The 27685-nt window shown below is 42.8% G+C and overlaps 2 protein-coding genes across 6 annotated transcripts; one reads left to right on the top strand and one right to left on the bottom strand.

Annotated features, from left to right (window-relative positions):
- The first annotated feature begins 1637 nt into the window (after positions 1 to 1637).
- DNAlig3 (DNA ligase 3) lies at positions 1638 to 27623 on the top strand. 5 transcript variants are annotated; one of them, XM_034319082.2, is made up of 22 exons: positions 2166 to 2326; positions 9371 to 9537; positions 10989 to 11307; positions 11896 to 12192; positions 22423 to 22661; positions 23011 to 23090; positions 23169 to 23246; positions 23307 to 23496; positions 23574 to 23729; positions 23988 to 24119; positions 24183 to 24262; positions 24329 to 24416; positions 24480 to 24557; positions 24641 to 24764; positions 24867 to 24937; positions 25010 to 25365; positions 25437 to 25674; positions 25754 to 25867; positions 25950 to 26041; positions 26378 to 26468; positions 26860 to 27029; positions 27377 to 27623. In XM_034319082.2, exons 3-21 carry the CDS (start codon positions 10992 to 10994, stop codon positions 27004 to 27006), a joined length of 2967 nt encoding a protein of 988 aa, XP_034174973.2. In that variant the 5' UTR covers positions 2166 to 2326; positions 9371 to 9537; positions 10989 to 10991; the 3' UTR covers positions 27007 to 27029; positions 27377 to 27623. The 5 variants fall into 5 exon arrangements, with proteins under 5 accessions (XP_076547591.1, XP_034174973.2, XP_034174972.2 ...); XM_076691476.1 differs by lacking the exons at positions 2166 to 2326; positions 9371 to 9537 and adding an exon at positions 1638 to 1839; XM_034319081.2 differs by lacking the exon at positions 9371 to 9537.
- LOC117601851 (uncharacterized) lies at positions 3193 to 14366 on the bottom strand. The gene is made up of 4 exons (XM_034319088.2): positions 13901 to 14366; positions 6107 to 6285; positions 5800 to 6007; positions 3193 to 5020 (listed from the first exon to the last, which is right to left on the bottom strand). Coding segments are annotated over exons 1-4 (450 nt in total). The 5' UTR covers positions 13902 to 14366; the 3' UTR covers positions 3193 to 4958.
- Positions 27624 to 27685: the final 62 nt, after the last annotated feature.

Below are 27685 nucleotides of genomic sequence, written 5' to 3'. Positions count from 1 at the left end.
ATTTACTCTCGCGTTGAAAATTTTTCGCAACACTACTTTAACTTGATAAAGGGGTAACGGGGTAATATTTCACTACTCAAGGGTATGCGAGTGGATAAATGATTATGTGATAGAGTTCGTGAGGCTGAAGTGCGAATGATGAGTGTTTAAGGTCGAGAACCGTGAACATGACAGAATGAATTTCAAGTTCGAAAGGGGATGTTTATACAATGCTTGAAGAGCAAATACTGACCCCCCTGGGGGCCAGCCCATATACTAATCTGATGCCAATTTCACGAGTAAAATCGGAAAAACGTTTCAATTTCAAGAGCGTTTTCGTTATCAAAATAAGTAGTTATAATAATTAATAGTATTCATGCTTATTACTTTGATATTGAAATCTGCTCATCGCGAAATAAATTCTTGTACATATAAAAAAGAAGATGTATTGTGAAGTCGGAGGGTCATCCGACTTCTCTACATTTTTAAACTCGAAATCTATATTTGTAAATATGTACAAGAAAACCCTATCCTGAGCTAAGGCATAAAACACACAAAAAAAGCAATTTGCACGATTATCATTGTATAAAATGATACAATGATATTCGTGGGTCACTATGCTCGCTCAAAAAATAAAAATTACAACCAATTCCCATGTCGCTACGGACCATTCGTCCTACGACATGATGGGAACCGGAGGAACTTTAAAGCATGCGACTCACCGATCGTTGACTTGCACCACTGCACTCGCCACGCATCTTATTGTTAGATTGACCCATAGCTTGTCTGTTGGTTCGTCAAAGAAACGGTATCCCCACTGGCCAAAGCACTCATCTGAAAGCATAAAAATCACGATTCTTGAACGATATATGTTTTCTCTCAATTTGTTGTAGTTAATATGCTAATATATAGGATAATTCAAAAATATGCATGCAAAACTACATGGGAATAACTACACCATAAAACACGGTAAAACATATGCAAATACATCCCAAAACACTCGAAGATCAAAACCATAGAACACTATAAAATATTTGCAAAATTATAGTAAAACACATAGGGTACCAATCCATAAAACCCACTAATAAATCCCTATAAATATGCCAAAACACAAAGGGTACTACTCCATAAAACCCACTAATAAATCCGTATAAATATGCCAAAACACATGGGAAACACTATAGGAAACACCATAGGCACACATAGAAACACTTGTGGTAACACACTGATAAATCCATGCACGAATATCCATAGTGTCAACCCGTACCGGTATATGTTTGACAGCTCGTTCCGTATCATTCGGCGGTCGCGATAAGACTGACTAGATTTGACCTTCCTCCAGGTCGCGCTTGTACCGGCGCGCGGCGCGCGCAATCAAGCATGACGTTCCGCTTCACCGGTTCCGCAGATTTAACTATTTCTATCTGATATTTGTTAATATTTGTTTAATTATTATTTTATATTTTACAATTGTTTATTATTCAAATTATTGTTATATCTATTTAAATTGTTTATTTCTTTACATTTCCGCGTGGATATATTGCAAAATTTTGTTTAATTATTCTATTAAAAATTATTTAATTATTATTTTTAATTTTACAATTGTTTATTAATCAAACGAACGAACTGCGCCCTACAGAATGAACGAGAAACTAAATTTCTGGTCTGTTTTACCTTGTTGACGTCTTTCGCGAGTGAACAATCAACGAAATCGTAATTTTCAAATTACTTCTACCTGGAGACTTGTACATCATCCCTTGGGTGTTCGTTTAATTCTATCCGACCCAAAGAATATCAGTCTGGTCCCTATTTGGACATACGATTCACAGAAATGTTTATATTACGAATAAATCAATGCAGGTGAGTCCAATCCGCCATTTTCTTGATCGTTGACAGACAGCAATTTCAATATTTTATAAGTTTTTGACGATTTGGATAATATAAGGACCGGACAAATATTCTTTAGCACCTCCTGAACACGTCCCTCAAATTTTTTTACATTCTGTTTAGAAATGAGGACGTAATTTGAAAACTCGCGTCTAGGGATTTCTCTAGGGACTGTCGGTAAAGTTTTCGACGCTCGCATCACCTTAAATATCGATAGCAGATTAAAGCTTCAGTATTACCAACTAAAAATGAATGCTACAAGTTCATCGGTCGGTTACTTTCAGTCGAAAATTCGTGAAAGTAACGTACAGGGGGCGATAAATTTCTGTAATAGGTGATTCAGCGTGCTCTTAAAATGACATTTCTGTCATTTAGAAAGCGTTTTTACTTGTTTTTGTGCTTATCAAATTTCAAGTGAATCCCCCCAGACCGCTAACGTTTCAGCGAACTGTAACTGCTGGTAAGAATTTGAAATTTACCGGGTTTCACGTAGTTTGAGGTTATGAAGATAATACGAATCACAGACTGAATTGTACTTTCATGCTTTATACGTTTCTTTGCGATCTAACTATACATAAGATTGCGATTAGATGTTTACATTTAGCCGATTACGAAACATTTATCGCGATACGTAAGAGTAATTTGCGTTTACTTTGTTTATTTTTCTCACGTGACGACCGAACACGTGTACTTTGTACAGCACTCTGCGCGCTCCGTTTATTCCTCCAAATAAAAAAAAACATTAAAATTTCAATTTACCATTGCATAATAATTGTAATCATGTCCACTGTCTCTTTATTTTAATTAGTTTCAATGTTTTTTATAATTCATCAAGGATAATTTGCCAAATGAGTAGATCGAGGAAAGAGAGCCGCCCCCCGTTGTAATATTAAATATGCATATTCAAAGTCAAAAGCCATTTTGTTTCCACGTACAGTTTATTTCGAGGGATTGCGATCGTTTCCAACTAAATAATAATAACAACAGATAATTAGATGTATACAGTATACACGATTACAATCTTTTTATTGTTGCTATCGTTTTCGTTACATTATCATTACGAATTACGCGATGATGCAACGTTTGTTGTCTTTCGTGTTTTGAAGTTGCACAATACTGCAATGTCAACATCTCGATTCGACTCGATATAACTCGAAATCAAAGCGATATCGTATCTAAAGATGTGACACAGTAACAGAGGGGTAGTATATCGTTTCTGTTGAGATATGATTTATGAAAGATTTCACGTGGATACACGTAGTATACATTTAAATTATAAATAGTGAAAATAATATGTCCGTAGAAAATAATCGACGTCTAGTCGTGTATAAAATACAATTGTTGATGCGTTCTCATAATCGAGGGGTGGGGGGTTGCGTTAATAAAAAGTAACGGTCTTTAGGATAGGGGTTAAATAAATAAAAAAGGATTACGTTTCTTTTCACGAAACAAATATAAATAATTTATCGAAGGGTGCAGGCGGCCTCTCTTTCCCTGTCTGAATTTCGTTCACGTCATCGTTGATGCACAGATTCCTTCATTAACGTCGAATCAAAGAGAAAAGAAATATCTCTTTCGAAGAAAACTATTTCGCTATAAAAAAGAATACGTTCTTTTTTGCTGTTTCTCTTTTAACCTTATCCTCATTTATTTTTGTACTTTTTCTGCAGTGTTCATTTTAGAATAGACAAGATATAGTTAGTTTAATTCGTCGAGATGCATGCGATCCAGAAAGAAAGCGAGAAAGAGAGAGAGAGAGAAATTTGAAGATCGTAATCAACGAATAGAACTTTTACCGTCGGTATGCACAATGTTTTCTTCTTATTATTTTTCTTTTGTAGACAATCTCGAGAATATCGAAGCCTCGGTCCTTGCACCCTTCTCACTTAAAGCTAACGAATAAATACCTATCCGCCATTTCGATTATCAATCGATGGCTGGTCGAGGACACCACTCTGAAATAAGATCGATATTTTTGATTCTCTTTTTCTTTCGCTGCGTGTTTTCGAAACGAGAAAAAATTGTGCAATCGTTCAGAGATATAAAACCACGAGTGCAATAAAAATCGTATCAAAAAAGAAAGAAAAAAAAAAAAAGAAAAAAGATAATGAAACGTTTAAATCATCTTCTTATCCGTGTACCCACCACATTGATAACGAGTGAGGTAATATAATTTTCGTATTAAATTCTTGGATCATTTTTTTCATCGTCTATCCGTCCCCAGATAATTCCACAATTTTTTTTTTTTCAACGCGTTTGAAATTGCAACGCAATTGTTTGAAATAAATTCTATATATTTCTTCAGAGCATGTTTAGGATCGTTAATTAAAATTAGTGCTCTTCCGTTGTCGAGACTTCGAAGATAAAGCCCTAGGCATTCATCTCCCTAGGCCGTTGTCTTAAGAAGTTTGATAAAGAAAATTAAAACGTGGGAATGTAGTGTCCTCGAACGTATGAAATTACGTATATACTAGAGAATACTAACGAGCGAAACGCGTGTGCATTATCGTTCCTCACCGTGTTGCTTGCCACATCATCAATAATTCTTTCGGTAATCGGGACTCGATCCGAGCCAGTCGGAGTCACAGTCCTCTCGTCTCTCGATCGAGCAAACAAGCAATAAGAATAGAAAGAAAATGATAAGTGTAGGTAGAGCAACAACGTGAGTTTGTTGGACGAAAAAGGATATTCAAAAAAGACGGTGTCGTTGAGAAATTTTCATTCTATGCCTCCCTAAGGAAGGTTCCTAGGTAATCCGTAAAGGTTTCCAAGAAAGTCTTCGGAAACATCCGAAGCGATTTTCCATTTTGCAAGTAAGAGTTGATCGAACATCCATGGCTGTTTGCAAAGTGTGTTTTTATCGGCCAATTGGAAATAATGATCTCGCGTCCTTATTTTGTTCACACGTTGCACCAATTCCGTCCCACTGAGAAATATCTTCCCGGTGGCCCTCCGTTCCCGTATCACGTCTTTTGCACGCGGGTTTCGCATCGTTTTTTCGAGGCAGAAAGGGTGCGGCACCGTGCAAGAGGCTCTCGACCATTCTCTTGACGTGGTCGTCGTCCGCCAACCATTACGTTTCATTTATATTTTTAATTGTGTAGCTGTCGCTTCCGTCCCATGTTGCAGATTTTGAAGTGGCACAGGGCCATATCTAAACGATCAAACAAGAAAAAATCATAGAAAATATTAAGAATTATTCGAGAGAGAGAGAGAGAAATTAAGAGGAGAGTTCGATGGGAAGAGGGTGTCGCGGTGAGAGAGAAATTGATCGATCGAAACCGCTTCGATCTCGGCTAGATCTCAGGGTGGGGATCCATTACGGCGACTTGTTTTTCAACGAAAGAATCGACACGGCCCTGACGTCACGTGAATCAAAAGTCAATTGGCGTAATCGATTGGTTTGCCGTCCTCTCGGTTTCTTCTCCGTTCGACGAAATCCTTGAATTCCCGGAGGGGGAGCAAGGCACGAAATCTCAAACTATCCTTAAGATTACTTTATCAAGAATACATATATATATATATATCAAATATCCTATGACATTTGATCGCGAACGTTGCTGCGGCGAAAGGGTTCGGACTAGTTTCCTGGACTTAAGGAAGCGAATATACTTCCCGCTGCGAATAACTTGGATTTCGTCGGAGTTTCTCATCCGAGAAGCTGATTACAAAGCCGGCTCACGTACGGATCTCGAGTCTATTCCGTAGGTAATCGCGGGAAGGAAGAGCGAGCAATCCGCGGTTGCTTTTCCCCTTTCCACGATTCCGCGAGCATCACTGCTCTTCTCGCGGAATCTGTCCGCGTGCCGGCGTAGGCGAGGGAATAATCGACAGGGACGGAGGGTGAAAAAACAGGGGGAATCGTTTCGAATCGCTTAGAAGAAAGGTATTCGAAATTCTAGCAACTCGAAAATAATCAGGTTGAATACTCACAGCTGATCGAGGTACGTTTCGCGGGGCGCGGACTGATAATCGCGTTGGGCGTCGGAAGTTCCTCGATGTAATCGCCGTTACTCGTCTTGGGTTTCGTCCTTGATTCCAGCACAGTTTCGATCACCACCTCCATATCGTCCAACTCCTTCTTCCTCTCTTCCACGTCTTTCTGTTCCTTGATCACTTGCTTCAGCCTGTTGTACAGTATCTAAGAACGAGCGACCCGAATCTTTCATGAATCATCTCGATACGAGAACCGGAGGATGAAAAGAAAAAAAAAAAAAAGAAAAATGAACGTAATACTTACGAGATTCTCGGCGTTGTTGATTAAGCTTTCGCTATACAACAGCTCTGAGGGGATCGGTTCTGGCTCTCCAACGACCAACAGGAGATTGTCGCCGGAGAGGCAGAACAACAGTGCCAGCAGACACAGGCTCGTCCGTTTTGCGCTGGACCTTCCCGTCATTCCCTTGATCCTCTTTGTCACTGAAAAGAATCGAAATATTAGAAGAAAGAATTCTAAAGAAAAGTAGCAACTTCGAGAATTCTTTCCCCGTTCCAAATGGGTGCGATGCGATCGAGGACGATCCTTGGGAGATATTGCAGCGTGGCCAGCGTTATTGGCAATTTGAAAGTTGTTGATTAGCAGGGTACATGGTGGATATCAGAGTCATGAATGCGTAACATCGAGGCTCAAACTGTAGTAACCGAGTTGCCGCGGCGAAGGGGTGAATAGAGCTATGTTAAGGGATCGCTTGTCGAACCTCGTGAAACTTGGAGAAATCAGCGAAATCGAGAAAAGTTTCGATACCGTGTCCGTTTTGCGGCAAGAAAACGCCGCGTGACTTATCTTCGACGATAAGATGAATTGGAGTTTGGTCCACGAATCTCTGCGTTTATCGTTCAAGAGGGAGCGCTCTCTTTTTGGTCCGTTCCTCATCCATCATTTTTCCTCGGAGTCAGGTGCGGCCGAGAATCGGCGAAACAATATTGAAATATCAAGGATCACTGACGAAAATAATTCACGCGCCACGGGAAAAGTTCGAGGAGGTGGAGAAATAGTTTTCGGATTTATTTTTCTGCTCGAACAAGTAGATTCGATTCCCTAAACAATAATTCCTAGTCTTCCTCTTCACCTTCGTCTTCCTTTACTTAGCGCTTCTACGTTGATTAGATTCTCAACTTATCAATCGATTCCCTCGAAACGCGAAGAAAAGCAATTCGTTTTGTTTCTTTTTAATTTCATCTACGTGCAAAGGGAAACAGGAAACGAAAAGCCCTTTGATTTTCCACTTGTTGCGTTCTCAGCCTCGAGTCTGACCGATGATCGACGTATAACTTTTAATGATTTTATTAAAAACAGGAACGCGAACTCCTGTTCGTTCGCGTCGAAATTGAACGATAATTAGTCAAAGCATAACTTAGGATGCTAGGTTTCCATTTGTCGCTGAATTCCATTCTATTACCTATGGTTTATTAGTCCTTTATAGTGATTTAGGAAGACGCGATGCCCGTCGAGCAAATATTTTCTCGTCGCGTTTATGATTTAGGTCACTCTTCGCGGTCCGCCGTTTCAACTTTTTATGAAATTTCGTTTCGCACGCTTCGACGGAGGGAAAAAGGAGGAAAGAATGAAAGAAATAGCGTAACGATTAAAATTATCTAACGATTGGTCTACGAACGGGACGCATCTGATAAGGTTGTTCGACTTCGATCCTCGTTTTCGATCTCTCTTAATCTTATCCGTTCCCTCTTTTTCCGCGGCCCAATGTTCTCTCTTCTCTTCTCACCGCCTGAGATCCGCTTGTTCGTTACGCTTATCGTGGCAAAGGGATGATCCTCGATGACCCAAGAAACGCGTCAATTCATTCAGCCGGGTAATTTATCTGGCGACCCGAGCTGCTTGTTTGGACAGATAACATCGGCCAGGGGTGCGCGCAATTACGTTTTACATAATTCGACTCGCCTACGAAAACTCGATCGAGTAATTTCGAATACCATCCTCCCGCTATCGCTCCTCCCTCTTTTCCCGCCTCCGTCCGTCCATCTTTTTCTTTTTTATCATTCCTCCGTAATCGCGAATACGTTCCCGACAACGTTTTTCACTCCTCGACGTAGTACAAGAATCTTCTTTTCTATACATACGCTTTCGTAATTCGCGGTTAATTAAACTCGTCCGAATTTTCGATATGAAAATAATTCGACGGATTTTCGAGTATTACGAAGAATCAGGAAGGGGCATCGTTCCAATGGACCGTGCCGTACCATTTTCCCCTGTCTCACGCATCGATAGATCGCGGATCGGACTGGTATTTATTCAGCGAACAATAAGCGAACGGTGGCCAGTTTCGTATTCGGCCATTTGCGCACGGAAAATTGCCAACTAATTCGCGATTGTTCGAATCCGGACCGTTTTTTTTTTCTTTCGAACAGATCGAGCGTGACCCGATTGCAATCGCTTCGATCCTTCGAATATCTTCTCGATTCCTGCTACCCTTCGTTACCGAAACTTTCGATCCTCCGAACACCTGTCACACGTTCACTGCCGCGAATTTATTTAACCGTTCTATCAACGAACATGAGAAAAACGATAAGAGTCGATGAGTAAGAAAAAGATGACAGTAGAAATGTGTTAGAGTAGTTTCTTAAGGAATCGAGTCGTACCTTCGGTCAGACTTGGAAAGCCTTTCTCTTCTCGACGAAGAATCCTCCGCGAAACGATCGGTCACAAAAGCGTTAGACTTTCTTAGAATTCGTTCGAACGACGATAAAACACGCGTGTTGTATGTATGTTTGCCACTTTTCGACGGGACGATGAGTGCTCGAAGAGTGAGCAGAGAGGGCTGTTGCACCCTCTATTATACTCTGAGCAGGATCCACCACCTAGCCGCCCGCCATCGCACCTCCTACCACCTGTAGGTTCCTACCTCGTCACGAGGATGCCTCCGCCGACGACGCCTACGTGCATACCGCGTTCATCCGCGTCCTTCCCTTTGACGAAAATCAAAACGAAAAGATATTTGCCATTTGCGATCGACCTACCGCCTCTCTACAATTGCGCGCTCCTTCGTGTTCTCGAACTTGATTGAAGGGAAACTTCGCTGGGAATTAACGATGCCGATTACCGGTGACCTCGTGGGAGTTTAAACAATCGATATTTGTCAGTTTCCACGAATCGTTCGCGGGAGGACAGAAGAAGAGGAAGGGGAAGAAACTAGTCGCTGGGTTCCAAGTATCCACGATGAAAGTTGCAGGAATCGTAAATCCGTGGCACCGGGTTAATTCACGAGAGTATAGCTAACTCCGACCAGTTTGTTTGCTCAGGTTGGTTCGTTCTTTAAGAGCAGGCTTATGTCTTAACGCGTCGCGAAAAGTTGGTCTAAATGGTATCGGAAGTTGTTACCCGTTCTCTCTCTTTCCTCGCCTCTTTGGAACTTCTTCTTTTTCTTCGTCGGTTTTATCGTCGTCGTGATAAATAAAGGATTCCAGGTAGGGATGGAAGGGATTTCGCGCGATTAGAAACCCTTCGAACTGTTCAAACAGCCAGACAATAACGAGATTTCTCTTTCAGAAGAAGAATCATTCTTAGTGGCGCGCGATCATTGTCGGTTTTCCTACGAAATCGAGAAGACCTGGTGATTCGTTACATCGAACGCGAACGAAAACCTGGGACAGTTTGTTGAATTTTCATCGAATTTCGTTGGAGGATGTTCGGAAATATCCTATGGTGACCTACAGGTGGGCCTCTTTTCGAGATTCGTACGCGCAAGTAGAATAGGAACGACAATAGTCAGACGGACGGATGGCGGACCATGGAGAGAGCCACAATCTTATACTTCATATTCTTCTTATTTTCTCTAATTTGACGTCTCTTTCTTTACAAATGATTGCTCCAATACATGAAATTCTTTCGTTTAAAACTCGACTAATTGTCTTTCCTTCTATTTACGATGACGAGGAAATGTTTTGTAAAAAGAATAGCGTGGAACGCGTCGGGATTCATTGAAAGACACGCGAGTGAACGGTTGGAAATTGATATCCACGGTCACCCGCTACTATTTGTCGCTGTTTCAATACGACGGCATCGATGCCAACCAATCGGCGTGTTAATTGACAATAACAGCCCCTCGCCGCTTATCGGGCTCGCTCAATTAACGGCTTCCTCTTATCAGCGCGATTCTCGTTTTTTCCTATCTCTCGGTAAATCGCACGCCCGGCAAAATGGCGGAGCCGAGGCATCGAATTTTTGCCTTTTTCCACTGGGGCTGCAATCGATACTCTTTCGGTTTCTTTTAGACTTTCGAAAACTTCTCTTTCGCGATATCGAATCGATCCAACGGAATAGAGGCGAGCGAGAAACGTTGAAAGACGAATAGCGAAAATCGAAGCTTCGAAAGGATGACGCAACGCGGAGTCGAAGGTCTCGCTGAAACAATATTTCGACGGTAATCGCGATTACGATAATTGCCGGGCGCAGTTCGAGAATTATCTTCTATGAGAATGTTCTCGTTGCACAAGTGGAATAATACGGGATTGATATCGGTTCGAGTTCCTCGTTTTCGACGCATCGCCGATGCAACCAGCCAATAGACGTCTTACATTGGAATACGCACTCTCGCGATCGAATCAGGCTTCCCCAGGGAAAATTCTCGCGTCCCGGGTTTGCACCCTTCCCCATCGGCAGCCTGGGGGCGACTGACGATCCGGTGAAAGGGGCCTCATATAAAATGTTCGCGCGCGAAAATTTGAATTGAAATTAAAGCCTACGATTCGATCGCGAGTGTACCTATCATTACGAATACCATTTGTAACTATTTCAAATGAGTTTGAAACGTCCGAAGAATAATTATATTTCCGAAAAGAAACAAAACGGTGTAATTTTAAAGGATACGCCGGACATATCCTCGACCTATACTACTTGTCGCGTGAAGCGCACCTCTACTCCTGAAATCACCGCATCGCTTCGGGTCACGACGGTTCCTAGAGTCTTTGGACAGTTTTTATTCGAACAACGAGAAGTATAAAAGCTAAGGAAAGAGATTTCGTAGCCGCGGCTCGAGTTGTTTCGCGCGATTTAAACGGAAGCCCTGCAATTTGTAAGAAAACGACGAAACGTTAGTTTCTCTTGGGTTTCGAATTCCTTCTCGTATACCTGGCATTGTCAAACATTTATCCGGCTGATTTTTCAGGCAATGTCGGACGGGGAGAAGGAAGATGAGAAGCCGTTCGCGGTGGAGCGCGCAAAGACCGGCCGCGCGAAATGCAAGAAGTGCAAGTGCCCGATCGACAAGGACACGGTGAGGATCGCGAAGCTGATGGCTAACCCGTTCGCCGACGGCAAGATGAAGGCCTGGCATCATCTCAGCTGCCTGTTCGAGGTGTTCGCGAAACAGAGGGCCAGCACCAAGAGAATAGACGATCCCGAGCAGGACATAAGCGGCTGGTCTGATCTATGCGACGAGGACAAGGACGCGATACTGCAGAAGATCGAAGAGTTTGAAAATTCCTGTAAGAATCGAATCGAATCGAAAGAGCGTCGACACGCGGTGATCTCGACGCCGGAGAACGATGTTTCTCTCGAGCGTTGAGCGAAAAATTCCTTTCGTTGCTTTTACCAGCTAACTCTTTTTTCACCCCTTCTTCACCTAACGTATCTCGATAACGAACGGTCAGATCGCGAAACAGGTAAAAGGCTTATCGATTTCTACTCGCCAACGGTGTACATCTTTTCTGACCAGCCCTGTACAGAGTGATAAAGAAATTCGAATAGCTTCAGTGGCGTTCATCTCTGTCGCGATAACGCGACAGACGAGCCGTTTTAATTGCCGTTCAATTAGATCGGGGATATACAAATTGTATCCCATAAATCATCTTTCGAGCATTATCGCCTATTAGAACGATCGGTCGTTCGATGATTTACGTTGCATCGAGCGTTAAATGTTTCTCCTTACGAAGATTAGCGTTGCAGTCGCGAAAGATTACTAGCAGCCGAGTCGCGATTAAGGGTTTCAGAATCGAGTCAATCGTTCATCCTAGGATCGATCGCTTTCCTCTCGATTTCCCGAATTCGAAACGCGGTTTTCGTTTCTCTTTCAGGTCCGTCCAAGACGAAAGCAGCGGCGAACGAGTCGACTTGCTCGAAAAAACGCAAAGTGGTCGATTCATCGTCCCCTAAGAAAAAATCGAAGCAGTCGAAGGGCGAGGGACCGACGAGTTCCTCCGTCGATCAGGAATCGAACTGCTCGACGAAGGCTAAGGAAGAGTCGCGAGGTTCGAGCAAGGACGACGCGTTTCACGAGTTCCAACGCGTCTGCGACCACTTGGCCAAAGTCGACGCGTACACCGAAAAGACAGCTATCGTCAGGAAGATGTTGACCAAAGGTTCCGACGGGGGTGAGTTCAGAGCATTCGTAGAGCTGTCGTTAACTCGCACGTCGCATGAGATACTTTCAACGGAGCCTGAGGCATCGGAGTTTTATTCTTTTCGATTCGACGAGTCTAAAGTGGTCGATTTGTCATCGCTGTGTTCTCTTTTACAACGATCCTCCCCAAAATTCATTCCGTGACGCTGTGGAATTCATTCCACTCAGCTGTGCCCGTTCACGCGTTCGGGAGAGTTTCATTGTCGAATACTTTCGCTTTTTGATTCTCGACAAAGAATCATGAGCGATTCGAAGGAAGCTACGTTCAGCTAAGAGTTTTTTTGTGGCCCGTCAAGACAGTTAGAAAAATCTGCCTTGAACCGAGATTTGCTTCCTGCACGCGACCGACTAGAATGGCCACGTCAATACACTGATATTTATGGTACAATTTAGCAAAATTAACTAATGAATGCAATCATTTTAAAAAGTGCTGCCACAAAGTAGCCCTCGAGGTGAAACAATTGCCGACCCCTGTCTCAAATGAATCTCGCTCGCGTTCATCCGCGTCGATTCCGTCGAGCGGCTGGTCGAAAATTTCGTTCGCGGAGGGGATACTTCTTTTTCAACCCTTATCGGAAAGCCGCTGGTGAATAGCGTATCGTGAAAGGGAAGAAGCCATATTTACAAGAGAAAGAACGTACACAGAAGCGTACGAACAATTCTATCAATGGGATATCGGTTACGCTTTCCGCGTAAACATACTTGTCTCCTCTCCCCACCCTCCCCTTTTCTCTCTCTTTCTCTTTCTTCCCCTCTTCCCCGTCCTTTCCTCTCAATTATTTTCTTCCATTCTCCTCTTTATCCTTCCTCCCCTCACCCTCGACCTCCCTTCCGCCCGTCGCGCTTTCTTTTTCCATTCTTGCTGCTCGCGATCGTCGCGACCGTCTCGTTGCCCGTCTTTTCGTCGAGGTCGAACAAATACGATACCGGAATCGGATACAAGGAGACCATTAATCAATCGACCGTGCAGATTCCCACCGCTGGCTGACTGACTCTGCTCGTAAGTGGAAGATTTTTACGGGGTTATCTGGCTGGGGGACAACGACGAAACCCGATCTCGCTTTCGCACCGTTCGACCACCCCACGGTTTCCGTTCAAATTTCAACGCTTTCCGCGATGCGATTCTTTTTTCGCTGGAGATCCCAGAGGAAGACTCCCGATCATCTCTAGCGGGCGTTTAATTCGCGGCGCGATATTGTTTTTGCAGAAACCACGCGGCGAGCAGTTAACTTCTTGACACGACACAAATTGCGGTTCGTTGATTCCTTTGCCGCGTCATATACACTTGACCCAGTGTTCTCCGCGTCGTCTATCGACGTGAAACTTTCCGCTTCCGAACGAGCCTGCGATCGTCTCGCGAACAACCCCCTCTTTTTCGCTATCTCTCGACCTAACGAGTAGCACCCTTCGTTGCTCTCGCACGAAGGAAAGAATTCAACCCAACGATCGCGCGGAATGGTAACTCTGTCGATGCTTCGCGAAAAAAAATAAACTTTCGAATGATCGACCACCCTGATCGAACCTAAGGGTGGTTCGCCGAAACGCGCGACTCGATTGAAACTTTATAACGCAACGAACCCTCCCTCCTCGGATCTAGAATCTTCCTGACGGACTTTGTTCACCTAGGCGAGATGATGCACCACGCGGTTAGTTTCTCTTCGATTGTTAAAGATACTCACTGTGATGGATAAACCGCGCTCTTTGTCCTGAATTCTTCTTCCTTGGAGATATCGAAGGTGATGGTCCGTGAAACGGGCGAAGAATCAACAGGTTCCTTTCGTGGTTGTAACGCGAACGTTACAATGCGATTGTTCACCACCGTATTCGAATCACTAGCCCTAAGATCAGGAACGTCGATCCCGGAAGATTAATATCCGTCAGTTCGGTTCGGCTCGTTTCGAGACGTAGCTGATTTGTTGCGAAACTGATCGCGGACAGAAGTATTTTTGTTGCACGCGACACAATCAACGTTTTGCAACTATTGGTCCCGGCAACTGTGTTCTGCCGCCTTATAAGCTTAACCGCGTCCCCACCAAAGAGTGGCCGTTTGTAAACGCGATGTCGAGCCCCTTCTCGTGCAGCCAGCTTGGCTCCAGACTTGACTCGTCCATTCTTTACCTCTTCCTCCTTCCTCTCTCCTCTCTCACCTACCCCTTCTCAATAGATGTTACAACTTAATCGCGATTCACTCGCCTCCTCCCTCTTTTAATTCGCCACCACCACCACCAGCTCCTTGCCTCCTTAGCTTCCTCTCTATCCCTCTTGTCTCTCTAACACGCTCCTCCCACCTGCCCATTTTATCCATCCCCCTTTTCTTTTTCTTCTTTCGAATATTAACGAAACGTCGTCAGAGGAGTAATCATTTTTTATATTTTCTTACGAAAACAAAAGATAACGACTCGAGCCTCGAGAAACCGTGCATCTGTTCTCTTTTCATCCGAGGGTGTTCTCCTCCCCTACCCCTGTGTCTTAGATAAGAAACGCCAGTTTCCTTGGATTTAAATCGAATGAAAAATTTATCTTTCGAACGGAATGGAGAAAAAACTGGGATAAATTCTTGCGGAGGCTGAAAATATTATCAGAAGACCGCTAGTAGCCGAAACTAAGCGTATTTACGCGATAGCTAGCTTACGTGTTATCTATGAGACACTTGATAACGGTTTCACAAATATTGTTTAGTAATTACGAGTAATTTCATTGAGACAAGCGTGTACGCGAATCGGGTGTAGGCGCCGCTGACCTGCTACAATGACGTAACTTGGTCTCGGTTAAGGGTAGTGAGAAAACGATGGAGAAACGAGGGAAGAACTGTGCTCGGAGATCGAGGGCCTGCGGTTACGCAACCCTGCGGCTTGCCAAACTCTCGAAGCCGACGGCGGGACGGAACGATTTTGACCCCTCCGTCTCGATGTCACCTTCTACGATACGTCTCGTCGAAATGTCGCCTCATATTTCGATGACACTGCCAGATACCGATACCGCTACCCGATCGAACTAGCTGCGAAAATAGTTCGACGATCGAATTGGCTTTCTTTGTTAAGGGGATAGGGCACTCTAGAATTTTGAAAAAGTAGAAATTTTTTCTTTTGCTTAAAAGGTGCCTCAATGTTTTAAAAATGATATGGCAAAAGATTGTGGGTAGGAAAAATCTCTAAGTACTCGAATTTCGAATTCTGCCGCAGTTTTCTCGAAACCGCATTTTTCAAACTGGTCGGACTCATAAATCAAACAGATCATCACCAATCGATTTGAAAATTTAACAGTATATTCAAAACTAAATTCTTTAATTTTCTAGTTTTCTAATTCTCTAAATTTTTTTCTTATAAATAATTTTCTGGCGATTTTTTCTTGAAATTTTACATTTCCTCTTTAAAAATTCGCCATTTTTGCAAAATCCTAAGTTAAAAATTGCAAGAGCTGCTGGTCCGGCCGTTTAGCCCCAGAAAAAAGAGACGTCATCGAAGAAATGCTGCATAGCCCATATTTTCACTTGAATCACTATACAAAAATTAATTTTTAAAGTTTATTAGTTGCAAAATAAAGGCATGCTTACAGGCTTTGGATTGATTCTATCATTTTTTTTTTTAAATTCCCAAAATATGCCTATTTTTTCTTGCTCTAGAGTGGTCTAACCCTTTAACAACGCGGACGATCTACGAAGCGTGTATCGCGCGATGAAGATTACCGATTTGCGCGTCAAAATCTCGGCCTGTCTATTTCGAACGGTGATGCGAGCGTAGATTAAAGAGGAAGCGTCGATTTTCGCGCGTTATCTCGGGAGAAAAATGAATTTTCCGAGGAAACAGTGTGCGCGGATCGTACGAATGCTCGCGCGAATTCGAACAAATCGCGAGACGAATGCGCCAGATATCTCGGCGGTCGCTCGTTATCGCGATCGATTAACGGAGAAAGCGTGCCCGACTGATTAACCAGATCTGTAAAACAATCGACGATTTTTGCTTCGCGAAGTAAGTACATTTGTACCTAATGTTTATCGAGTCGGACAAGATAGCGCGTTATCGTTTCTATATAAGGATATAAAAGTACAAAAATAATATGTGTGTTAGAAGAGGAAGAGGCTTACGGAGAAGAAAGGTGAATAAGAACTAGGGACATTGGTATTTTTCTTGGAGAAGTCTGATCCGTGTACAGAGTTTGTAACATGCAACTCTAACACCTCTAATTTCCCTCCCGAAACATACTTATTTTTACTTCAAGATCATCCTAAGGTCAACGTACTTACGTCATTGAATTTGCTTTTTCTTTTTTAATAAGCTAACAGAAATATATCGATCCGTTTAAAAATAAATCGATGATCTTGATATCCTTGAAAAATCAGCCAAAAAAGAGAGAAAAATGAATTCTTGACCATCTAGTGATGTAAGTTTGCATCGAAACATGCCCGCTTTCATAACTTCGTATCCAAGAAGATATTTACAATTTTTTTCTTTCTTTTTTTTTTAAGCATCATAGAAGGTTTGCGATTAGCTTGCTATCAACTCGTCCACTGTCCCGCTCAATCGAATTTAATCGTGAAAGATTGAGACGTTGACACCGGTGGCCGTCGTTTCACGTTTTCCTAATTGAATCTAAAGCGACGATTAATTCCCGCTTATAATTCCGCGCAGAAAAATAACATTGAAGAGGCAATAGCGATTCATTCGGTCGCGCTTACGAGTTATTTCAATTGGTGGAAGGAAAAAGTTTGCGTTGGATGTTCTCCAGTGAACCAGGTAATTCAAGAGAAGGATCGTTTACCTTTCTATTTCCTTGAGGCTATCGTAATAGACGATAGAAACGCATGGCAAATCAGAATGAATGATCTACACTGGTGGAATTAATTCTAGACACTTTGAATAAAAATATTTCATATTTATGCAGAAAATGTATATTCTGTTATGCTAAATTGATACCGAAATTTTTCAATTGATACTTAATATTGTCACACGATTTGGTTTGTGAATGTTTTAAAAATTTTTATTTAAAAAAATCTAAAATGTGATGTTATTTTTGTTTTTGAAATAGCTAATCACAGTATGAAAGGATATCCAACGAAATATTAATTTTTTTCTACCTCTCTTGATGCATTGAAATTGTAATTTTTATTGTATATTAAAAGTATGACTGTAAATGATCATTTTACTGATTTTTTTTATATAAGCGAGGCCCTGAGATTAGAAAGCAACGATTAGAATATAAAATATAAATGATTATATATTAAATAATTTGAATAAATGCGAAATTTAAGTAAAAATTTAAAAGTGTTCAGAATTAATTCCACTGAAAACGACTACGTTGTAACGAGAATCGTTGATCCTTGAAACGATCACCGTGTTTCAGAAATTTCTCGCAAATTCGGAGCTTCGTTGCGTTTCAATCTATGTGTATGGAAATTTGCTCGACCGATTGTGCATTTTTGTTTCGTCTCTGCCCCTCTCTGTCCCCCCCTCCTCTGTTTTCCATGGCGAGCCGTGGAAAATCTCATTGAAGCGAATCCGCGTTATCGTACGTCCGCGGAAATTACACTTTGTACGAGTCGCGGTATCATCGGTGACCTCTCTCCTATCGTTCCCGCGTTTCCTTCGCTCGATCGATCATTAATTACCGCGTATGAAGTCACCTCCATTTTTGCCAACAGCCTGCCTTCGTTCGATGGCTCGTTCGTTCATGCCGAGTTCGTTCGACACGAGATCGTTGCAAAAGCATGGAACTAGGCGAACGCGACGCGTTCGTTATCTGTCCGCGTTGTCGCGAAACAAGAGTACGGCACGGTTGGCCGGAAACAGAGCAAAAAGAGATTCAATTGGCCGCAGGTTTTTTTTCGTCTAACGAGAGATTCCGTCGTATCTGGTGGAAGCGTTATCGCGAAACGTTCTCCTTCTCCGCATATTCGGAGGGGACGGCGACGAACGTGACGGTGCTTTTCGGTGTAACACGCGTGTGCGAGAGGTCAAATCCCGTCTCCGCCAGTGTTATCGAACGTCAAGTCGACTTGCCGATCGCTTGCGACAGACTTTCATCCTAGAACGCCTTCGCACCGCCTACCGAAATCTCGCTACCGATTTTCCTCTTCCTCTCGAGATGCGATCATCTACCGTTAATCTCTCGCGTTATCGTTAGATAAAGAGAAATACGTTTGCACTTTATTTTTTTTTTCTTTCCGCGTCGAGATAAGAAATAGGATAAGCTTCCTTGATTCAGTTGCCCCAGTTGAAATTTCTAATCTTAGAAGGGGTTAATTCGCGCGATTCCAAAGCGTTAGCCGAGCGAAATAAAGAAATTTTTCGATAGAGCGCCGCGGTGCTCCGTGGCTAGCCACGGCCGTTTCTACTGTGCAAGTGGAACGAGAGATCAAAGTCGGACGTGATTGTCAGTACAGAACTATCCGAGCCTCCCGTCAGAAGCTTTCCCAGCGAAATCGTGGTGGACTAGCTCGATTTGTTAATCGACCTGATGCAACGTTTCAACAAAGTGTGAAACGATACAGGTCGATTATGCAGAATCTAACATCGCTTCTAGAAAGTGCTAACACGTTTGTTTTCACGCATAACAGCCAGTCATGCATCGATGAGTCATTCTGTCCCGGAAAAGAGCATCAACTCTTTGCGCTCCAAATAGGATGCCTCTAAGCGGCGGCGCGAGTAATCTATACGCGTATCTCCCTATCCTATACCCATTGCGGTTCTTCGCATTTTAACCCTTGAACAGCGGCGTGAAATTTCGAAAACGATAGTAGCGTACGAAGTACGGAATGAAATTAGAATTGTGGCTCTCTCCATGGTCCGCCATCCGAGGGTTAGTTAAAAGGGATAGGGAGAAGAGCTTTTGCCTTGAGCCTCAGCATCTACAAAATGTGCATTCGCTCGGTCTTGAACTACGGTTCTCAAATTTGGTGGCCAAACTGTCCCAAATATTGCAAAACTACTATTCAGAAAATTTTGAAAACTATTCTGAACAAACCTCAACGATTTCCCACAGCCTCACTTCATGACATTGCAAAAATACCCTTAATTAAGGACTACGTCCAACTACTCTGCCAATGAGCATTCAAATCCTCTAGTTCAATTTATTACGTCAGAGGAAAATGTGCCTTTTCGCTCTGCGTATCCTTTTCCCACCCTATGACTCTGTCTTTTCACTTCCTGTTCGCCTTGAGCGCTTCCTCTTTCCCTGTTATCTAGTATAGCTACATTATTTGGCTTCTGCCCTGTACAGTAAAAGCTGGATATATGCAACGAAAGATTGGCTGGATATATGCAACATTAAATGCCCAGAATCGACACCTTGGCTGGATATATGCAACGTTTAAATGCCCAGAAACGACACCTCGGCTGGATATATGCAACGTCTGGGTCCCAATGCCCCTTTCTCCACCTTTTAAATTTTTTCGATTTCTTCTGTCTGCTTTTGGTCCTCAACGACCTCTATTCTTCCATCTCTCTTGAGGGGTGGCTCTCCTCTCGTCCTCCTGTGCTCTCCTTTTACTCCAGTAATAGTTTTCATATTTTGGGGATTATTTTAAAAATTTGTCCTCAACTTCCCTTCGGTAACACCGCTTAGGACTGCTCATGTATCGTCGGTAAAGGAGCCAGCGATCTTGCCCCTGGGAACGGTTTTCTCCCACTCACGAAACAAAGCAAATAAAAGAAAAAAAAAGGAAAAGCTTTTGTCTCGCTTTCACTTTCTTAATCTCCCACGGTGAAAGATTGTTGCCCATACTCGGCGAGCGAGCTTAACAGCGATTCTCCTACTTGAAAATTCTCAATTTTGACAAAGTTTCCATCGCAAGCAACACCTACCAGCTTTTTTGTTCCCACTCCCAAGAGACGCAACAAGTTGCCCGTGCGAAAAAGAAACCCGAAAGAAAACGTAAGTACGTACGTGCCGCGAAGGATAAAGAAGATAAAGCGATTATCCTCGTCGAAGCACGAGCCTCCGCGATAACCTCCCGACACCTCCGAAGAGGTGTGTGCCCCACTCGGCCAATCGACGCTTGCTGTTCGATGAAATCGCGAGCGATACGCTTGCTTCGCGATCGTCCTCCAGCGAACGGACGACACTCGGACGGTGTAGGTGAGACGTACAGTCGTCGAGGAGATAAATCGTTACGCGACAGAATCCTCTTACATCTCCGACAAGGTAGTATGCATCGTTGCTCACGTACACCAACGACCAGCGCAATGTAGACACTCCGATAATTTCGTATTTTTATAAGCCACTTATTTTCGGTGATAAGAGCGAAGGGAGCAGGGGTCAGGGACTCGGTCGGTGTCGCGTTGGATCTCTCTAATTAATTTCAGTGACAAGAGAATCGCTACAAAATTCAATCGGCACGTTTCGCTTACGAAATTCGCGACGAGAGAGAGTTTTGATCGTTCGCCGGGAGTTACATTGTAATTTTTGCTTATCGGAAATTATACACTCCAGATTCGGTGAAACGCGCAATTGATTAATAATCTTTGCAATTCTACTTGTGCTAATTGAAAGTGGAGCGTTTAATTTGAACGCACGCGTACACGGTCCCGCCCTACCGCGTCATCGTCCACGGGGGCGAATGAGAATGCGCTAAATGGGGCCTTATAGGAGTCTGGCCCAGTCACGTGGGCGCGAACGTTTGGGCGCGAAAATTTCAATTAATATCTACTGCTTTGTTATTCGTACTTATCAGTTGTACACTAAATTTTATAATATATAATAAGTAAACATTATACTCCCTCTGTCCCATAATAATAATAGCAAGTGAATATTTAAACGGGAATTATTGACATATGCTGCTGCAATGTTTTATGACATCTGCCATTTGTTTTGGCACAACTTTCAATTTTTTGGTTAACCTAATTATTATGAATCATAACTATTTTTTTAATTTCATCCGGTGTTTTATCTCTGAATATCAACCCATTGTAAAAGTAAGATGAAAAAAAGAGAAAGCGAAGCTTCACAGCTAAGGGATCCTACCTACAAGTTTAAAATGCAGTAACGAAATTATTGAAAAATCCAGAAACAATCTGAACACTCAAAATAAAAATTAGGTGTAATATTTTTAATTTATTGTTTAATTTAATCTAGTTTTTTGGGTTCTATATTTATTTTCTTTTGCTACTATTATTATGGGACAAATTAAATTCATCAACTGCTACTATTATTATGAGACAGAGGAAGTACCATTTTCTTTCTAAATTATTTTTACATAATATCAATATTGTCTCTATTTTTCCTAGAGAAGCTTAAATTTAATCGCGATGTTTTTCGAAATTATTTCTAGACTGGCGCGCTATGCGACGTTAAGAAAACGCGATAAATCTTGCTCGTTTCTAATTTAATATGTACGCTCGGCTTATCCGACGGGCTCGAATCGCTTAATCTTTGAAGGAGAAGAAAATCTTATCTACCCTTATCGAGAGAAATCTCCGTAAAGTACGAATCTTTCTCGCGTCTTTTACATAACTCGATTCTCGTTCATTGCACTCATCCTTGTATCTCGTTCATAATTTTTTGCTGATTCACCGAGAAGCGTGCCCGTTTCCCCTCGGCTAATCTTTCAGTTGCCGGCAAAAAATGAACAAAAGATTTGCCAAGTATTTTTCGGATCGTGCCGAGCGAGCGCGTGGAAAGAGGCAAGGTACACCCGCAAAACCGATAAACTCGACGGCGGAAGTAAATATGTATTGCGACAAGTTAAGTCGACCGAGCGATAACCAGCCCGTTGTTTATTTGCTGGCAATTTTACCGATCGTCCGTCTAGTCCTGGCCGATGCTAAGCAGGTCGCCGTCGGAATGGCCCCAGAACTCCGTTACATTTATTCGATCTTGTTAATTCAGACTAGATCCGCATCCGCTTCGCTCTAGTCGGGTTAATCCGTCGAATGGAAATCGTGGAGACGCGACGAGACGCGGCGCGGCGCGGCGCGGTTCGAAGGGAAAAAGGGAACGAAACGAAGTGACCGAACGACGAAAAGCGTCTCGTCGCATTGAAATGCAACGCACCAGAGTGGAAAGTTACGAGACGATAACTGCTCACGATAACCGGCCGCTGATCGCGGATATTCTATCGGACGACGTTCGATTTCGCCGTCGCGACGACCCTTCGAACCGCATTCCTTTCCTTTCACCGATTGATCCGCCAATTAAAACTCTCATTCCGAAACAACCATTTTTCTTTTCTCTTCCTTGCAACTCAGAATTCTATCTTCTTTCGTAGATGGTTTCAAGAGCGACGCGAAACTCTGGTGCAGAATGCTGCTACCCGGGGTGGCGAAAAGAGTGTACAACCTGCAGAGCAAGCAGCTGGTGAAACTGTTCGCTCGTATCTTGCTCCAGGACGAGGATGATATGTTGGAACACCTGGAGCAGGGCGACGTCGCCGAAACTGTTCGAATTTTCTTCGAGAAAAGCGTCGCCGTTCAACCAGCTTGGAAAAACTCGCTCACGATCCAAGAGGTAAAGACCGACTCGGGGATATTAATTCCTCGTAAAGGTACGATGTTTAAGACGCGAGGATATGTATCTGGATCTTCTGGTAATCAAACTGATTAATTCTTAGGGTATAAAGAGATCTCGCACTGGCATTATTTTTACAATTTGCCGCGCTGCAAAAACAGAATGTTTTTCTCGAGGGAAAAAGAGACTTCTTATTTTCTTCAGGAATATTTTCTTCAATTCTTCTCTGGTGCTAATGATGCTGGTATAAATAAAGGGGCAACTTAGACGATTAAAAATTCTTCAGTCTTACTAAGGGTTTTAATTGTCTCAGACGATCATTGTTATCCAAGTGTCCTCATTTGTTTAGGTGGATGGGTTTCTGGAGAAGCTGTCGTTTCTGACCAGAGAGGAGGAGCAGATTAATCACTTTAGGTCGATCGTTTCAAGGTAACCCGCTTTTGTTCGTTTCTTTCTCTAAATGTTTCCCTTATCTTCTCTCTTCAAAATTGTTTCATCAATTTTTAGGTGCACCGCGAACGACTTGAAGATGATCATCAGACTGATCAAACACGATCTGAGGATAAATGCTGGCCCGAAGCACATGTAAGCCACTTCGTGAATTTCCAGATTTTAACTCGAGTACATATATTTCCTTAAATTCAGCTTGTCAGCGATTCATGAACGCGCCTACGAAGCCTTCCAAGTATCCAGGGACTTGTATAGCGTCGTCGAGCGATTTACTTCTGATTCTTTCGGCTCCACGAAACATGGAAAAGCGTCCTTCGTGTCTCCTGAATCTTCCAAAGGGAATAAAGTTACTCTTTCCTTGATGACTCCGGTTTTACCGATGCTGGTGAGTTTTCTATTGAGTTTAGTATCGTTGGTCGGTATCGTAGAAACGTTTGTACGTTCTGTCTTCAAACCGAACAGGCTGAAGCTTGCAAATCCGTGGAAATGGCGATGAAGAAATGCTCGAACGGGATGCTGTCCGAAGTGAAATACGATGGAGAACGAGTTCAGGTGCACAAAAAGGGCAACGAGTTTCGATACTTCAGCAGGTCTCTGAAACCTGTGCTTGCTCACAAGGTAACAAGTTGCGAAGAACATTGTGATAGTTATACATACATGTCTGGCAGTTTTAATTGGCGCATTAGTAAGAGAGATCACTGTTATTGCAAAATAATTATCATCTCATCTTGTTTCATTTGATGTTAAAAGAAGGCACGCCTAATACCACTAGCAGCATCTACCGGTGAGCTGCAGCTAGATGGTATAACGTTTCATGATCCATGGTAAACTGTGTTACCATCACTTCGGTTTTGTATAACTTTTTCTACATTTCAGGTGAATCTCTTCAAGGATTATATTCCAAAAGCTTTTCCAGACGGCGATGATCTGATCCTGGACTCGGAGGTGTTGATGATCGACACGAAGACTGGACAGCCGCTTCCGTTTGGTAGTTTAGGGATTCATAAAGTTAGTACGATGTCTCATAAATTCCTTATATTCAGTTTCATTTTCAACTATTTTACTTTCCAGAAAGCCGAGTTCAAAGACGCCACCGTTTGCCTGTTCGTGTTCGATTGTATTTATTACAACGGCGATGTTTTGTTGCACAAGTAGGCTATTCCTTTCGTTTATTAATAAATTGTTGAATGGATTTTATCATTCTTTATTCTTTACAGAACTATGATGGAGCGAAGAAGAATTTTAAAAGAGAGAATGACCGAGATACCTAACAGAATTATGCTTTCCGAGGTCCAGGAGGTTCATGTAAGCATGGAAATGTGTTCTAATCTTAAAACACTGTCTAATTATGTACTTATACTATTTTAGCATCCTCAAGACTTGGCGAAAATGATCGCCAAAGTGTTTAAAATGGGCCTAGAAGGATTGGTCTTGAAGGACATCACCGTAAGTATCGCAACGCCTCGGTTCCTCGTGACAAATGCTGCCTTACCATTGCATTTTCATTTTATATTCAACAACTATTACAGAGTAAATACGAGCCGGGCAAGAGGCACTGGCTGAAGGTAAAAAAGGACTACTTGTTTGATGGCGCAATGGCCGATACCGCAGATCTTGTTGTGCTTGGTGCGTGGTATGGTACAGGAAACAGAGGTGTGCATAATTTCTCTTTATTTAAAGTTAACCAAAAGGAAGCGAATGCTTAGAAAGGTGTCTTTTGAATTTGCTTACGCTAATACCATTTTCTGTTCATAGGTGGCATGATGTCCGTTTTCCTAATGGGTTGCTACGACGAGGAACGGGGTAACTGGGTGACAGTGACCAAAGTAAAGATTCTTGCATTTTCAAATGATAAAGCAATCAGCTTATGCTTACACCTGAACGTTGTTTTTCTTCAGGTACACACAGGACACGATGACGCGACTTTAACTATGCTACAGGACGAATTGGACATGATCAAAATAGGCAAAGATCCGAATAAAGTACCCACCTGGCTGCGAGCTAACAAACAAATGGTACCAGACTTTGTTGCAAGAGACCCTAAGAAGCAACCGGTGTGGGAAATCACCGGAGCAGAGTTTACAAATCAAGGGGTCCATACTGCGGACGGTATTAGCATAAGGTTTCCAAGGGTTACTAATATTCGTCGCGATAAAGATTGGTCCAGCGCTACCACGTTGAAGGAGTTGCGACATCTTTTCGAAACCAGTTCCCATTCGATAGACTATAGCCTTCTTTTGTCTTCGGATATTAAGTACGTTTTTTTCGTAGCACGTTAACATTCGAATAGAAAAAGAAAAATGAAAATGCTTGTTATTTTTCTAGGGATACGCCGGAAACTGATAACAAGTTGAAATTGGAGTTAACGTTTCCGAAACGAAATAACGATCTAGAAATGTCCCCTATTCCTTCATCGAGTAAAGAGACAGAAAACATTCCTGGAAGTGTAAAATCAAATTCTAGTAAAAGAATAAAGAAAGAACCGATCGGTGAAGAGGAAAAGAACATTTCTTTTGAAGAGGACGAGGAACGCGCAGAGTTCTATGCGTTCATAGACAAGGATGTACGATCGCGTCGTTTTTCTTCCCTTCCAGCGCACAATTATATTAACTCTGCTTCTGATAAATTTATTCTTTTTATAGTACATAGAATATTCGGCGACTGGAACTCCGTTGAATTGGATCGAAGGTCGGAAACCGGAGAAAGGTTTGCCATCGGACGCGAAACCGATACGTGGTCTCACGAACCACGAACTGGTAACTTCTGTTCTATTTGAAATATCAATGTTCTTGTTTAAATAAAAATACGTAGGATAATGCAAAAATGAATCATTTTCAGAAATCCAAGACCATTTTGAAAGGTGTTCCAGTTAGTTTGTCGCAGAATTTCAAGAAAAGGAAGAGAAAGGACGCTCGCAGATTACTGAAAACGTATCCTTTTAATCCTAAACCGAAGAGACTCGCGCTTCGATCAACCGGATATCTAATTCAACTCGAGTAGCGACGTTTCTCAATTACTCGTGGGTGGTACGGGAATATCGAAAGAAGCGGGATAGTCCAGTCGTAAGTAACACTCGAGGGAAAAGGAACGAAAGGGGTTGCGACGTGTAACGTAGCAAGAAAATGGAACACGAGCTCCTCCCTCGAGGCGGATTTAAAGAAGACAACTCGCTTATATCTTTTAGAAACCGTCGTTAAAACGGGTCGCGAATCAGTCCAGCGTCCCTTAAAACTTTATCGATTTTATTTTCCTTCATCGATAATCAGTCTCGGAGCTAAAGTGCTGAAAGACGAGGAACGATCCATGGCTATGTACGTGGTTCATCCTTGCAACGAGATCTCCTCGTCTGCTGTTCAAGTACGTAGAGTCAAGACACGACGATAATTTTAAAGGACTATCCAACAAAATATTTCAAAACGTTTTATACTAGTCGTTATCGAGCAAATGAGTAAGAGAGAAAAGGAGAGGAGGGTTTTCGAGGGTGGCGTTAATGGAGGTGTTTTAAATCGATCGAACAGAGGGAAGCAGGGCGTCGATAACGGAATTAAAGTTGGTTAACACCGACACCATTACCGCGTGTCAGCCTCGGCATTAACCGGCTTCCGGCGTCAGGAAGTTGTGTCAGCCCCGTTAATCGTAGGCGCCGATTTCCTCTCGCAATCCGCGTGCAAACGCCGAACGCTTTAATCCCACGTTCGTGACGCTTCCTATATCCTGTGTATACAGATCGCTTCCTTATTTTTTTCAGCAACACGACGGCATACCGAAGACGGCGAGGCACGTGAGTTTCTCTTGGCTGGAGGCATCCGCTTCGGCTTCGGAGTTGCAATCGACGGAAGGACACGCGGTGGAATTGATCCCGGATTATTGTTCCTGTCCCTGTTTGCATCGATAAGCTCGTTGTCGAGTAATCTCTCGGTTAGTTTATAAGTTTTATTTTACCTGGTCGGAAATTCTGACGAGGAATAGCAACGAGGAGCCAGGAGGAGAAACTTAAAGATCCGGGAACTGGCCTGACTTAAAATATGTCGCGCGAGCGTAATGTTTGATACATAGAGGCAGGCGATGTTTCCCTTCGTCGTCTGCGATGCCCTAGAAGCGATTTCAATCGCGAACGAAGGAAAATTCCGTCGATTGCATAATCGTTGTAAACGCGAGTTTCTGGCTCCGCTAGGATTCGACCTTCCTCTCAACTTATTCGCATCCACTTACCTTCCCTGTATTTATCTCTGTCAAACGTTGATTGTATCGCTTTTATGTCGCAGGTGACCCGGCACGGCGTCTCCCGGGAAACGTCTCCCTCGCTTCGTATGAAATTCAATCGTGAAGAAACAGAAGGAAAATTGTACATACCTTCGAACGTACTCGATGTAAGCTAAATCATTGTAATTGCTGCTCGGTTGTTTCGCTAAGATTAAAGGGAAAGCATCGTTCGTTCGATCGCGTTTCCTTTTTTACATCCAAGCGATTGCATACAACCGGAAATAAAGTTTATTGAAGTTTCTCCATGAATTACAGCCACCGTGTTCGCGAACGTAAATGTCGATTTTACAAGGTTGCAACGTCGCGCTCCG

Source organism: Osmia lignaria, chromosome 13 (genome assembly GCF_051020975.1).
Source record: "Osmia lignaria lignaria isolate PbOS001 chromosome 13, iyOsmLign1, whole genome shotgun sequence".
Classification (NCBI taxonomy): Eukaryota; Metazoa; Arthropoda; class Insecta; order Hymenoptera; family Megachilidae; genus Osmia; species Osmia lignaria.
This window is presented reverse-complemented; position numbering and strand designations above follow the sequence as displayed.